Source organism: Sebastes umbrosus, chromosome 12, assembly GCF_015220745.1.
Source record: "Sebastes umbrosus isolate fSebUmb1 chromosome 12, fSebUmb1.pri, whole genome shotgun sequence".
NCBI classification, from domain to species: domain Eukaryota; kingdom Metazoa; phylum Chordata; class Actinopteri; order Perciformes; family Sebastidae; genus Sebastes; species Sebastes umbrosus.
In genome coordinates, this window is record NC_051280.1 from 2672064 (window position 1) to 2687772 (window position 15709).

The following is a 15709-nucleotide window of genomic DNA, read 5'->3' on the forward strand; positions in this document are numbered from 1 at the left end:
AGACGGCGGTGCAGAGCCTGGAGAAGCTCCTAACCCTACTCATATTACTGCCTTACTCCTCATTTCAATACAAAAAAGCACTTGCCTATCTATTTTTCATCTCACAATACTCTCAACGCACGTCCACCTGGGGGGTTCTTATTCCTGGATCCTGTGATTCTGTGAATGGTTATTGCTCCCAGGGGGCGCAAACAACAAAAGAAGAAGAAGAGGAATCTCACGTAATCGCATGTCCCCTTTATCTGATTTATCTCCAGTCCCCATTGGTGGAAACTGAAGTGGTCGCAGGAGACTCACCATTTGGCAGCTACTCAAGTGGACCCAGGAGGGAAGAGCGAATACAAATGTAGGACACGGGAGCAAGGTTCCTTCCTTGACAGGCAGTGTGTTTATGTAGGTCTATCCTGCTCGCATCCTGCCTCATCTGGGACTCACTGTTCCTCCAATGGCATTCTGGGTCTTTGAGTTTATTTAACTTGCAGGTTTAGAGGTCAGTGTACCAGAGGTTCAGCTCAGGCTGTTTGGACAACCTTGGACATTATTGTGTTCTCTGAAAGGTTATTTTTAGGATGCTGGTTTGAGCTTATATAGGAAAACAGATGCTTTTGATGTGCACAAAATCCAGATTTCCACAGTATTTAGACTGCGTGATTACTATTACATTTCTTTACATGCAGTTTTCCTATTGTCCTATTAGTTCACATAATGTCATATATTTATTTATTTTTTGGGTGGTGGTTGTGCTCACCCCTGTATTGAAAACATTCCCACAGCTATGGGAATCATTTTTACAGTTTGCCATTCCTTTTCATCTTCCAGATAAATTTGGCAAACCTGTGGTGTTTGTTTACAACCTGTATGATGCTTCTCATCCCGTCAGACATGCTTTTAGCGATGTTGCCATGTTCCCAGATCTCATCAGTTAACTTGGTGAGTACAATGGCAAACTTCTGCAAATACAAATCAGGGTGTATGACACCAGGTTTCTATTTAAAGGGATAGTTTTGATAGTTTTGAAATGGGGTTGTATGATGTACTTATCCATAGTCAGTGTGTTACCTACAGTAGATGATGGTCGGCACGCCACCAGTTTGGAGAAACAGACAGGAGTTACTACACAGAACCAAAGCAATGTACTGCTGTGTACGGGGACAGCAGCAAAACAGATTTAAAAAAAACAAAACGATATCAGTTTAAATGTACGCTATATTTAGAATATTTTCAAGGCTTTATCTTGCTTCGTTAACAACAGAGCCACTTAGATAGATAGATAGATAGATAGATAGATAAATAAATAGATAAATAGATGGTAACTATATTGATCCCGAAGAAAATTCAAGTTTCCAGCATCACAGTTCCATAGTGCAAACATATTAATAAAAAGGCACAAGTTAGTAGTACAAAGTATAAAAAAATATACCAGATATAAAAATACCAGGAGATGAAGAAAACTGTTAAAACTGAATGTAGTGCGGGGTAACAGCTGAGATACAGGACTATTAAAAATGTGAATATAGTGCAGAAGAAACTGTTAAAAATTAATATAATGCAGGGTAACAGATGAGATACGGGACTATTAAAAATGTGAATATAGTGCAAAAAAAGTGATATAGTGCTGGATAATAAAATATAGGAGATATACAGTAGAGACCAGGGGATTAAGAAATGTCAAATATGGAATATAATGCGGGATGAGAACTAAGGTAGACAGTTTTTAAAAAACTTTAGTGTTTTAAAGGTTTAATTCTGATTCACCACAGTCACACAATAACACAAACAAACTAACTGATCCGAGGCAGCGGTAGACCAGCAACTCCCGTGTTCTGCGAGGTAAAATTACTGCTTTTTTCAATGGAGCCTTGTGGCTTTGGCGAGAGCATAGATAAACGGCTCCAGTTCCCTGTTGGAAACATAGACTGTATAGCTGTCTCACGGCGAGGTAAAGCAACGAAAGTATTCTAAATATGGTGTACACATATATTACTCTGATATTGATTGTTTTTTTAGTAGGGCTTTTCTTTTAGGTATCTCAAATACATCCACAGCAGTACATTGCTTTGCTGCTGTGCCAGTAATCGTGTTTCTTCAAATTGGGGGTATACCGACTGCCGTCTACTGTAGGTAATACACTGAAGCCCCACTTCAAAAGAACACAAACTATCTCTAGGTCACAGAAGTCACATAAATTATCAATTGAAATTTGTTATCAAATCATGCTGCCCTTGAGCCAGCCTCCTGAAATATGTAACATATTTTAAATATTAATACAAAGGTATTTATTGGTGATTATTATTCATAGTAGCAAAGAAGCAAGGTGATGCATGCCATTGATCCAAAAGCTGCAGAACAAACCTGTGGAAACCTGGCTAAACTACAATTGAATTTAAATTGGCTGCTTTCCATGAGGCGATTCATCACATTCAGCGGAGCGTGTAGAAAACAGCAGAGCAATTGCAGCTCCGCTTCTGCTCTAGTTTAGGCGTTTAGCTGATGCTGCTGTCCAATGCAAGCAGCTACAACAAGGACATTTCAGCAAGTTGTATAATGAAACCACAGACCACTAACGCACCTGTCTTGAAGACCTCGTAGCGAACAGAGAATCCCGCCCCGTGGGTCTCGTAGTCAGAGACGAACTTGATGAGGAGCTGGCTGCCGCTGGAGATGATCGGAGACGGTGCGATCTTCCCGCAAAACTTCCCCAACATGGGGGAAAGCTCGTCCCCGCCGTTGTAAACCTCCACGTAGTCGTACCTGGAGGAGGAGAGAGGAGATACAGGTTTAGGTTGTTGATCTTTGGATGAATATGAACTCGTAATTATCTTGTTTTTATACATTAACCTGCCCCAGTGGATTATTGGGCACTGGCGTTTGTTCCTCCTAGAGGGTTTTAAGCGTCTTTGCTTGGATTGCACACAGCTGTTGAACATATGCATGAGTGATTGTCGTGTCTGAGCCTAATTTATGTGTCCAAAAAACTCCATTTATAGAGGCATTCCACTGATTTTACATGAGAACGTCAATTTACTACAAATGTTTAACAGAAAGCTGGTATTATAAACTGGAGGCATAGAGGGTCTAATGAAAGACACTATCAAGTTGCATTATGGGAAGTGTATGATAAAGAAAATTGGAGATTGGCCCATGCTAAAGTCCCTCAACTTTATGGAAGTACAATACTAACGCTGGAGTACTTTGACTTGTTCTTGTACTTGCTTTTAACAAAAGCTGTCAACATGTGCTGTGATCACTGGTTGCAGATGGGACAGATTTTACGGGAACTATTTATATCTGTTCTTGAACGTAACCTCAAAATACTTTGTTACACACTACTAGTGCAGTTTAAAAGGCACACCCAAACTGTGAAACCACAACAAAAGACGTCATATCTGCCTTTCTCAGACATGTTTTGGAAACTGAGTGCTTCCGGATTTTGATAGATTTGAGGCGTTTCCCCAAATACCAATCGGGTCAGCTGATTGGCTTTGTTAGCAGTGTTTTGTCTTCTCGTCCTCATAGCTGATGCCGCTGTGGGACTCTAAATCATGACAGCTGCAGCAGCAAATCTGAGCATTTCACAATGAAGAAAATGGTCAGATGAAGCAGCTGTATGGTGAATTATTTTAATGCATGTTGGGGCAACGGCAACATCTGCTCCTCTACCTTCCTTTGCATGGTGAAAAGATCAATATTTATGTGTCATATTATCTCTCAGGTACATTTAATGTGAAAGAACGTGTGAGTGTCAGTTGTGTGTTTACAGATCGTGTGCACATTCAGAGAAAATCTTATTTTTTCCCCACAAGTAAGATATCCAACCATATATTTTGTCCACTGGTCTACATTTGACATGAAAAATGACTTTATGTGCATGTTTTTTTTTTGCTGTACACACTGATAAGAAAACATCAGCTCTGTCTCAACTGTGTGCGGGAAAATGAGAAAAAATAAATCAGATTTAGGAAAGTGCAGAGTGAACAGAGACTGGACATAAGCTACTCTTTCTAGGAATGAGACAGGAACAGGCAGGCAGAGAGAGCGAGCGATGACAGAAATATGAAGCACGGGGAGGCTCTGAGGATCCCACTGAGAGACCTCATCAGTCTCTGCTGTCTGTGTGGACCTCCCACCACCGCTGCAGCGCCTCATCCTTTACCAGCCGACACCCCTCTGTCCACCCACTGTCCGCTTCACCACATCTCAAGTGTGTACTCATACTGTATGTTTTCTACATGCTGTTTGTCTGAAGACATACTTGATGTGTTTGTGCTATGTATGTGCGGTGTACACATATGTTCTGCAAAGTTAGTATTAACATAAGCCTAAGTGCATTTTTAAGAGCGCGAGTAACTCAAAAGTGAGTGCTTATTCTCAACCAAGTCGCCAGAAAAGATGTTGGCATTGTACGTTTTTGCAAACCACGGGATACACTGAATGTCCACAAAAAAGGTTTCATAAATACGTTTGATATCCGCCTTGTATCACGCTTGCAAAAATGCACGATGCCACGTGGTTAACTTCGTGAAATGATTGGTTAGGTTTAGGCAACAAAACTACTTGGCTAAGGTTAGAATAAAGATCAATGTTTGTGCTAAAATAATAACGTAACAACCCTAACAATGTAACAACGTAACGTAACAACGTAACATAACAAAGTAGAGTAACAACTCACCATAACAACGTAACATAACAAAGTAGAGTAACATCGTACTGTAATAACGTAACATAACAAAGTAGAGTAACAACGTACCGTAACAACATAACATAATAAAGTAGAGTAACAACGTACCATAACAACGTAACAACGTAACAACATACCATAACAACGTAACAACGTAACATAACAAAGTAGAGTAACAACATACCGAAACAACGTAACAACATAACATAACTAAGTAGAGTAACAACGTACCATAACAACGTGACAACATACCTTAACAACGTAATGCAACAACATCTCGTAACAACGTCACTTAATCACGTCACAACGTCACGTAACAACGTCACCTAACAATGTCACGTAACAAAGTCACGATTCAATTCAGATACTACTAACCAATCTTGAATTTCCCTCGGGATCAATAAAGTTACTATCTATCTATCTATGTATCTATCTATCTACAGTATCTATGTATCTATGTATCTATGTATCTATCTATATATCTATCTATATATCTATCTATGTATCTATGTATCTATCTATCTATCTATCTATCTATTGGTTTCATACTAAGGTTTCGGATACACTAAAATATCTCACATACTGTTTTAGCGTACTAAATAGCATGTTAGTGTGGAATTTCGGACAAAACCATACACTGCAACAGGAAATACACTGCAACACATTTTGGAATGTTTACAACTAAATGATCTTTATATACTGTGTCTCACACAGTCAACCCTCACATACTCATAGACTTTTCCTGTAATGATAATTGCAAGAGCATGCTGTCTTCTGTAACATCATTGTTGTCTGGACTTCCCCAATGGAAAACCACACTTCCCTGTATACTTATTGCTGTCTTGTTTTTCCCCTTCACACTACTGAACTTGTTCAGGACTGACCAGACATCCCAACCAGGTCACACATGTCAGACATGTTTGATATCATCAGGACAACTTTAGGTCAGACTGCGAAGACTCCTGACAGATAATCTGTGCTGACCATCAGTCCTGACCCAGCCTCAGACTCCCACTCTGACTGTCAGGATGGGAAAACCCGGTGGACGTAGTCTACGATGCCTCACACGTTAACACTCTGGAACATCTTATGTGGAACATCAGCATTAACAGCACATCACGTCTAAATCTATTTTTACAGTCTTCATATAACTGTTTTTAAGTGATTTGTTAGCATTATTTCACCATGATTTTCACATCTGACATTCTCCTTGTTTGGACATTTGTCTTTTATTATTGCAAACTGTCTGAAAGCACCTTGTGACTAAGTATTATACAAATAAAGAATATTATACAGAACGTTTTCCTCTTGCAGCCAGCTGTGGAAACATCTTTGCTTGGCGAGTACCTGCAGCTGAAAAGACTAACGTAGCACAACGGAGAAACTGGACCTGAGTGGCCATATCAGCTGTGGTGTCCTTGAGCAAGACAGAAAATCCATACCAGCTCTGGGGTCTCTGTGTTGACGTTGACCTCCGACCTCTCTGACAAGAGAACAGAGAGTTTTTCTAAGGAAGCTGAGTATCAAAATATTCCTCGAGCATGGCGGCTTGCTGATCAGCAGTAAAAGCTCTCAGGTAAGAATGTGTGGAATGTATGTCTAATGAGAGCCCTCCCTAAAGAGATACAGACTCTAAAACAGGCCTCCTGACCCAGCCAGATAAATAACCGTGCCTAGGTGGAACGTTTATGCTACAGCTGAACCAGAAAAGACCATAGTGTTCCCACACGGTGAGAAAACGTCCTCGGCAGGTTTGGACCGAAGCTCAGACAGTCGGCTTGTCTCAAACTCAAAGAATTCATCTGTTGACTGCTGATTTTCCTCACGGCTAACAACGTTAGCGTGCAGACAGACAGCTTGTTAGGTGGAGGTTTTCAAAGAGCCTTTTCATGACTTTGACATGGGAAATTTGTTTTTCTCCCTCAAATCTCTCACAGACATCTTAATTTACTGGTGTTTCAATGGTGTCTCTCTATGTAAACGTTGGACACATGGACAACTATTTTCAAATATGTGTCCCTCTATTTTGTAAATCAATGATTCTTTAATTTTAACTTTAAAGTTTGAACTTTAAAGTAATAATCTCGAAGATTTATAAATGTTTGTTATGTTACTACACTATCTATTGCTATATATTTATATATATATAATATAGCCTTATTTATAATATATATATCCTATGGCCTATGATGAAAGAACAGCAAATATTTATATATTTGCAGCATTATGAACTGGGTATCTGTGGCGACATTCCCGGAAAAAATTGCTTTATTAAATTACTGCTAATGCAAACATAACATTTCCTACTGCTGCTGCTCCACATTAAAGGCAGCCAAAACACAATTTTGACTTTTATTATAACGTAGTCACAGGGAATGCAGTGTGTTTGTCAGTGAACTTGACACTGGCCGCTACCGTTCATCAAAAATGTGTCTAAAAAAACAAGACAACGGTCATTTTCTGACAGTGGATCAGTGTGAAATACTGCAGGGAGTAATGGAACAGTCAGGAGCAGCCACAGTGAGCTGTTAGATGAAGAGCTGCAGGCGACAGGCTGCAGAGCGAGGTAACCAACTACTTTCATTTTCGCTGTGCGCAGATTCGTGCCGTGTTCAGCATAAAACCACGGTTGCTCACATACTGATTGAAAAAGGCCAATTATTGCCTGACTTCTTTATATTGACCCCAGTATTCTGGGACCTGTAGTATTAAACTGCGTTTGCTGTTACCTCCAGTAAATAGGACGTCGTCAGATCAAACCAGGACTGAAGTCTTAATGGTGTAAAACGTGAGATTGGGAGCATTTCTATTGCCTCCGCATGGCTCTCAATAAGGTGACGGCTGAGCCGACAGCTCGCAGGGTCGTGTCTAGAAGGTAAAATTGCAAAATCTGATCCGAGATCTGCAAAAACTTGCAGAATCTCTCGCGAGACTCGCTGCCCGATGACCTATTCTAACCATAACCATTCGAGGTCACTGCCCAATTTGCTGGTTCCCTTCTAGACACGACCAGCTCGCAGCTAACGGTGCTAACAGTGGAAACAACAGCAACAATGCTGACAGAGCTAACAGTGTTAACCTGAGGGGGAACCAAGAAGGTGGGCGCTACACTTCAGCAACGGCGCCATCTTTCGGGATGCTGTAATTTATTCTAAATTATACATTTGAAAAGGTTTAATCCACAAAAAGTTGAATTCTTTCTTTTGTCTTTATTACAGTAAAGACGGAGACATGAAATAGAAAAGGACACGCAAAAAAGGTCCCCGGCCTGAATCAAACCAGGGACACTGCTGTTATATATATTCGTCTTGGACCTCTAAAGGCCACAAAGACACCCATAAATATGAGTTCAACATTTGAAGATGTTTTACTTTTTAACTTTCACAAGAACGCAGCAAAAAGGGATGTTTCCCTCTGAGAGAGAACTGATCAATACAGCAGAATCCAACACAATCATAGAGGAGAAGTTGCAGGTAGCAAACACACAACAATTAAAATTGCATAAGCAATCGATACAAGTTCAACACCGGCAGCAAAAGCAGCAGCAGCAGAGCCCGAACCTATAAAGACCATTATAAGCTCAGTCTTTTGACCGTCCTATACATCCTGGTGTAAACTAACACTGCAAGTCATTTATTTAACTAATGTCAACCTGCATATTACTGCAGCTATACATCCTCTGAAAACATGAATATCAAATAAGATTAACAGCACAACATTAACAAAAAAACATTTGTTACATTTCCACTCTGTCGAACATACAGTAATTCTCCGGCAAGTCTGTTTACACACATAATGCATCAGCGGCGCTGACAGCTCAGGGCATAAACAATGTTTGTGATGTTTAAATCGAGGTATTTGAGCTGGAGGTGTGAAAAAAAATCAGTTCTTTCTCTCTCTGTCTCCGTCTCTCCGTCTTATTCTCCGTGTGTTCGCAGAAAGCTTTACATGCCCGGTGAGAAATGGACTTAAGTGCTCACTTGTAAAGTCTTAGAGCCGACGGTGATGTTTTAGGTGACGGCATTTTTATTCATAGCATGAGACCTCCACCTCGCTCCCCCCTCCTCCTCTTCCCTCCCCATCATGTCTTACAGAGGCTCATAAAATAGGAGCCATAGGGAGAGAGAGATGGAGTGTGTGTCTGTCTGCATGCAGATGGCTACACTCACTCACTCACTCAGTCACTGCAGTCAGTCCTGGAGGCAGTCGGTGTTTACCGAGACAGGCCTGTTTAATGAAGTGGGCCTGTGTCTTCACACTCTAGTTAAAGAGAGTCTCTCAGTCTGCAGCCCTGCAGCCTCCTCTCCATCCCCTCACAACACTCATTAACCACACCGGCTATACGCTCATGCCCTCCAAATGCAGCTGTCCGTAGCAAATGCCTTGCTCAAGGGCAAAACAATTGCCATTCCATCTGGAGAGCCCCCAACAGCAGATGTTTAAATTTATATTTTATACTGTTAACTGGCACTCTAACCCACAGTGATGCACAGAACAGTAAGTCCAAGTGGGCTAAATGTCAAACTTAATAAGCTACCAGTAGCAGGAGGTGCAAGGGAAGGTCAAGAGATGTATATAATCATTGTGGTATCTTGAAGAAGTGTTGGTTCAACTAGAAATCTGGAAGAAAAAATGTTGGTTGAGGAATTCTATACCACTAACTGAATAAAACCAAATTAATTCATTTGTTCCATGGAGTTTTTAAATTAGCGTTTTTTTTTTACTGAGAAAAGCCCCCCTGAACATCAGATCTCCTGATGTTGATTACCCGAGGGTGTAATTTCCACCATTTGGTGATATGTACCGCTCAGTTACAATTACAGTTTTATTTACCCACTAGAATCTCACTAAACATTAGGACTGGGCCGATATGTTTATCTACCGGTTTGATACTTGGGTGCTGATTCGATCCATATTGTGATTTTAAAGTATTGCGATTTGATATTACGATTTATTTTTTAACACTAGACCATCGGAAAAAGTGGAATTAGAGACTTTTACTTTGGAAAATACACTTTTTTTTTTTTTTTTATCAAACGGTCGCTATATCGTGACAGTAGTTCATGAAACAGGTAACCTGAAAAAAATCATGTGCCTCTGTGTCCTCCGGTGCTCCTAACGGCATCTGCAAGAATTCACAGACCGGACGAAAACAAGCAGTCAGAGCTGATCTGAGGTCTGCTGTCCATCTGCTGTCTATGAGAGCCGGCTGTCAATCACTCGCAAAATCCAACCAAAAGGTCAAACTAGGCAGCGCTGATCAAATATGAATCAAAATTATGTTACTGTAATGCCTATTTCTCTCCACAAATGTTTTCAGAATCATCTTGTAGTGTACTGTTTAGCAGTAAAATGATGAAAAGTTTATGACCCGGCCGGCAGCCATGTTGAGATCTCTTGAAGGAACGCCAGGCACCGGTCACATGACCGGACCACAGCCATGGCATGAGGAGGTGCAGAAGTCTAGTTTTCTCTCAGAACACTGAAAGGTTATTATGGAATTTTTGCCCAATGATGCCAAAAATATGGCTGATTAGAAAAAAGAAAAGAGAAGCTTAACACCTAGAGAAATTAATTAGAGTGTAAATCAATTAATAAATACTAATATAGAGTAAGTAAGTGCAAGGCAAACTGACCAAAACAATGACCACTTTGTACCGACAATGTTACCAAATTTAACACAAATGGGGATGTGGAAGATTTAAATAAATCAGATCCAGACGGAGAAGGAAGGGGATTTTCACACAGGCCTGCATTCCTTCCTGCTTCCTTCCCAAGCTACTGAGCTCCAAGCTGACACCCTCACCCTGCTCCGCTCATACACTACGGCTCGTTAACATGCTCGCTGTGTTGTGTTGCATTCCCCCGAGGCTAACTTCTTAACACACATCTGGAAGGTATCATAGGAGCATTTACAGGGGGCGAAGTCTGAGCCGTCGTTACATTCGCTTCTTGCGAAGCAAAGCTTAAGTTGGGAGTGACTCAGTGTTTCTGCAGAGCAGCGTCACACCTCTCTCCGTCTGTCGTTCACTTATTCCATCCCACGTCTCTTTCCCTTCATCTCGATTTGTCTGTGCAAACACTGTCTGCTCTCCAGCTTCCTCTCCAGACATGAAAAGATTCTTCCAAAAAACTTGCACTTCTCTATAAACCATGTATAGCTTGAAAAGGAAACATTCCACTTCTGACATACCCAAACTAAATATTCAGGTTTGATCAAGTATTGTAATAAACTTTTTGACATGCCCACTTTTCCAAAATATACTTCTATTTCATGTAGTTATTTCCTTCATTACCCAGAATGGCTTTCAACAACCTCAGGAAAAAGGTGTTAACTTGTAGCACTCAGTTGCTGACAGAAAGAGCGATTGTGCCATTAACATTGAGAGAGTTCATTGTTCCATTTCAGAAGAAGGGAGTAATACCCTTTTTAAAAAATACAACACGTAGTTGCAATCCTTGTGCATTGAGGCTAATGTGGGTAGACACTAGGGTCTGGCACCATAATCTGTTTATGTTCATTGATACTTGCTGTCTGCTGTCAAACTGCATGCCCTGGAAGCTGTCTTAGAATGTAGTCAATGTGATGTCACTTCGTCTTTAATTCATGGAGAGACGGAAAAAAATAAAAATATGTTAAAGAAATGCAGAAAACATACCAACGGTAGTTTTAGGGTGACCTCCTCTTCTGTGACTTCCTGTTTCCAGTTATTTGTCATTTTTGGTGTGAAAGCTCTGTCAGGGAGCATCTTAAATGACTGAGCACACAGTTTGCACATGGCGCAGTGCATGCTAAAGCACATTTAATCAGGAGTTTACTATAGAGACATGAATAATTTGCAAGTTAATGTTTCTTAACAGTGAGTGTGTAGTGTGTAAGACCTGGTGGCATCTAGCAAGGTTGCAGATTGCAACCACCTGAAACTTCTCCCGTGTGCCAAGCGTGTAGGAGAACTACGGTGGCCGACGTGAAAACGCGAATGGCCCTCTCTAGAGCCAGTTGTTGGAAGAGTAGCGTAGGGCATTTGGAGAATAGCAGAGCCAGCGCGTAGAGTGTGTGTTTACGTGGGAAGTGAGTGGTGAAGCAAAAGAGAGAGAGCGGCAGCGAATGTGTGTGATGTTACCGAAAAGGTGAGCGAGTGGAGTTAGTTTAGCTGTGAGGATATCAAGTGAAGGTACAGTGAAAGTTGCAGTTTGTGTAGAAATAAATGCTGCAGCTCCTCAAGACCAACAGAGGTCTTCAGTGTCTTGTTTCCTTGCGGCTGAGTGGAGTGACGGCGGGGTCGGGGGGGGGGGGCTTAACTCCAGAATAACGTAATCGACTCCAGTCCAAGCAGGTAAAGTTAACACAGTGGTTTGTCCGTTCTGGGCTACTCTAGAAACATGGCGGCTGTCTCCGTGAAGAGGACCTGCTCCGTATGTAGATATAGATTATAGAATATTATTATATTCCATTTCTGCCAATAGATCCCCCTAAATGTTACACACTGCTCCTTTAAGTTCCTAACATGTACAGGTGCTACCTAAGCGTCATTTAAAGGGGACATATCATGCTCATTTTCAGGTTCATGTTTGTATTTTGGGTTTCTACTAGAACATGTTTACATGCTTTAATGTTCAAAAAAACACATTATTTTTCTCATACTGTCTGTCTGAATATACCTGTATTCATGCTCTGTCTGAAACGCTCCGTTTTAGCACATTTCAACAGAATGGCGAAATTGCATTGCTAGGAAACAGCTTGGGTCCATGTTTACATCCTGTCAGCTGATGTCATTCACATCCACTGCAACAGGAAATAAACTGGGACACATTTGGTATGTTTATGTTTAAAACTATGAAATTGTCTAAATATTGTCGATTTGTGACATCACAAATGGACAGGCTTGTTTCAAACGCACAGTTTCTGAATTGGGGCTGTATGTAATTATCTGTGGATTAAGTGTTTTGATACTTTCACAGTATTTATATATCACTTAAACCTGTTTTATAATATAAAAGACATGATAATCTCACTTTTTACAACATGGGACCTTTAAATCAATGAGTATGTGAACTAACGCAATGCAAATTTTGGAATTTTTTATCCCATAGGATTTTACCTGGACTAACATTAACTCCCTGGAGACATATGGAAACTTTGACCAGAATCACATGTCTAATCCTAACCAGAGAACTAAAATCGTAACCCTAAAATCGAATGGCTTGTCAGAACCAGTATTTTTTGTCTCCAATTGGGTTCCCAAAACGTGACTGTGTGAGCAGATTTATGTCCCCACAATGTGACTAATACAAGTCCACGCACACACTGGAGAAGCTGTAGGCTACAATGTTCTGATTTTGTAATACCTGAGTGGTTTCTGTGTTTTAGCGTTGATAAACTCTGACCAGTCGTTCTAACTCTGCTGGGAGGCTACAGATGGCACATGTGTGTGTGTGTGTGTGTGTGTGTGTGAGCAGAAAACACACTACGATGCCGCCACCTGCCATCACACACACACACACACACACACCAACACACACACACCAGTCCATCCCTCCCCGTTTCTCACCTCCCCCGTGTTAACTAAAAAATCTACATCATCTCCCTTTCACTGTCTCACTCACTCACTCACTCACTCACTCACTCTTAGTCAGTTTCCTGCTCACACACACATATTTGCATAACTACTCACTTGTATTCATAAAAAATACAAGTTGGTACTTCTATCCTTGTGAGGACCTACTTTCCCAACAGTGTTAAGAGCCACTGGATGCGGTGCAGCTCCTGTTCATTTTCTATGAGATGCAACAGTTTCTCAAAGCCCTATGGAATAGCAGGCGGTGTGAGATTGAGCACAATAGGTAGAGGTTGAATGTTGTGGATGAGGGTAAAATTTACCTGGAAGTTCTAATCACAAATTAATAATTTAATCTGTTCAAAATGTACCTTAAAGGGAGATTTGTCAAGTATTTAATATTCTTATCAACATGGGAGTGCGCAAATAAGCTTGCTTTATGCAAATATATGTATATATTAATTATTGGAAATCAATTAACAACACAAAACAATGACAAATATTGATCAGAACGCATACAAAATATGCTCACATCATAACATGGCAAACTGCAGCCCAACAGGCAACAACAGCTGTCAGTGTGTCAGTGTGCTGACTTGACTATGACTTGCCCCAAACTGCATGTGATTATCATAAAGTGGGCTGTAAAGGGGAGACTCGTGGGTACCCATAGAACCCATTTACATTCACATATCTGGAGGTCAGAGGTCAAGGGACCCCTTTGAAAATGGCCATGACAGTTTTTCCGCGCCAAAATGGTTGGTACCAATAGATTCTTTAGGTTTTCTAGTTTCATATGATGCCAGTATCTTCACGGTAGCTCTAAAATTGAGCCCGTTACAACAACGACAATGAGTTTGTGTTAACGCGTTATTATCGTGTTAACTTTGACAGCCCTAGTACAGACGAATATGAAGTGCTACTTGGCACAAATTCATGCAAATTATTTACACGATTGCTAACGAGCAATACATGCTAGGCTTGTGCAACCCCGGTCTCCTCAAAATAGGTTTATTCAATGCTAATTTGTTTTCCCCAATGATGTTGTGATTTCGTCCTAATTGCTGCCTGGATTATGTTTATGACTCTGGAGACCGAGGTTAGCGCCCTCCGTTCTGCGCGTTGTTAGGTTGTTAAATGTTAATCATCTGAAACACATTGTGTCTTGTGAAAACAACGGAGTAGAGATGCTGCTGGGTCTTTGCATGTAAAATGAAGGCATTCTTATTTTGCACAAACTCTACAGTGTGCCTAAGATTACTTTTGAAGGAGAATTGCTTTTTGTACTTTTTTTTTAATCCATATTCCAGCCATGCAATGAGCCCTTCACAAGACTGAATGAACATTGTGTCCTGTGCTTTAATTCACTGCTGCAATATTTAACCAAAACCACCATCTTTCCCTTAACCTTTAAGTTAAGGGAAAGGTTAAGTTCCCTTGAGTGCTACAAGCGCCTAAACATATCCATAAAAAAAACTTTTATTCATGTTTTAGTTGCTACGAGTGGATTTTGCATTGCAAGAGCAAATATTGTAGGAAAAACAAGTGAACATTTTAGTGATTTGTTCAGTATCAACATTTTGTGACCAGTTGCTTTAATAAAAAACTATTTCTCATTATGTTGATTCAAAATTCCATTCAATTAAAAATGATTGTCTGGGCGTTGTTTTGCATTTCCATTTAAACCTATTTGTTTTTGCAAATGAGTGAGATATGAATGTAATTTCAACCAGACAGGGTTGGCTTGTGAGTCTCCCAATGAGACAAGCAAGAAGGAGGTCTGAGATTGTTGCTCTCCCAGTGGGTCTTCACCATAACCCAGCTCTTACACCTAACCTAAACCTAAACCCAAATCTTAACCGTAAAATAGCCCTTTGACTAAGTCCTCAGCTCTCAACATCAGAACAAGTGTCCCCACAAAGATATAAGTATAAGAGCAAACACACTCTCATTAATGTTTGCAGAACTACTCATTAAAGCCATGAACACTCATTAGATGCCATTTTCCCATACACACACTAACAACACAAACTCACAACACAAATAATCACTTTTCCTCGTGCCACCCACCCACACACACACACACATTTAATTTAATGGCCACGACTGTTTATCAGAAGCAATAAAAACATATTTCAAACCAAACAAAAACATCCAAACATTGATTAAATGATGTGTTATTTGGATAAACCCGGCATCTACAGTTCACTTCCAAAAAAATGGAGAAAATATTTTCAAGCAAATCCTATTAAAACGAGTAAGATCATAACACACAGAGAGCCACACACACTTCCCCCTCTCTGCCCAAAAAATAAATTGGGCCAAGCAGCCAAAGTATGAATATCCTCATCCTTCACCTCGGCCGTGCTGATACAAAGCCACGGCTGCACAATCCTGCTGGGAAATTAAAACGGAGGCGAGGAGGAGGTGGAATTTGTTCTCATTTAGGAACAGACAGAGGAGGGAAGGAGAA

The 15709-nt window shown here is 40.6% G+C and overlaps 1 protein-coding gene across 2 annotated transcripts in view; it reads right to left on the minus strand.

The window, feature by feature from the left end:
* LOC119497929 (neuropilin-1a-like) overlaps positions 1 to 15709 on the minus strand; it is a 106833-nt gene that overhangs the window by 71459 nt on the left and 19665 nt on the right. For both annotated transcript variants that reach the window (XM_037786368.1, XM_037786369.1), the window contains exon 3: positions 2570 to 2751. In XM_037786368.1, coding sequence (XP_037642296.1) covers positions 2570 to 2751 — 182 coding nt within the window. The remainder of the gene's footprint in view (positions 1 to 2569; positions 2752 to 15709) is intronic.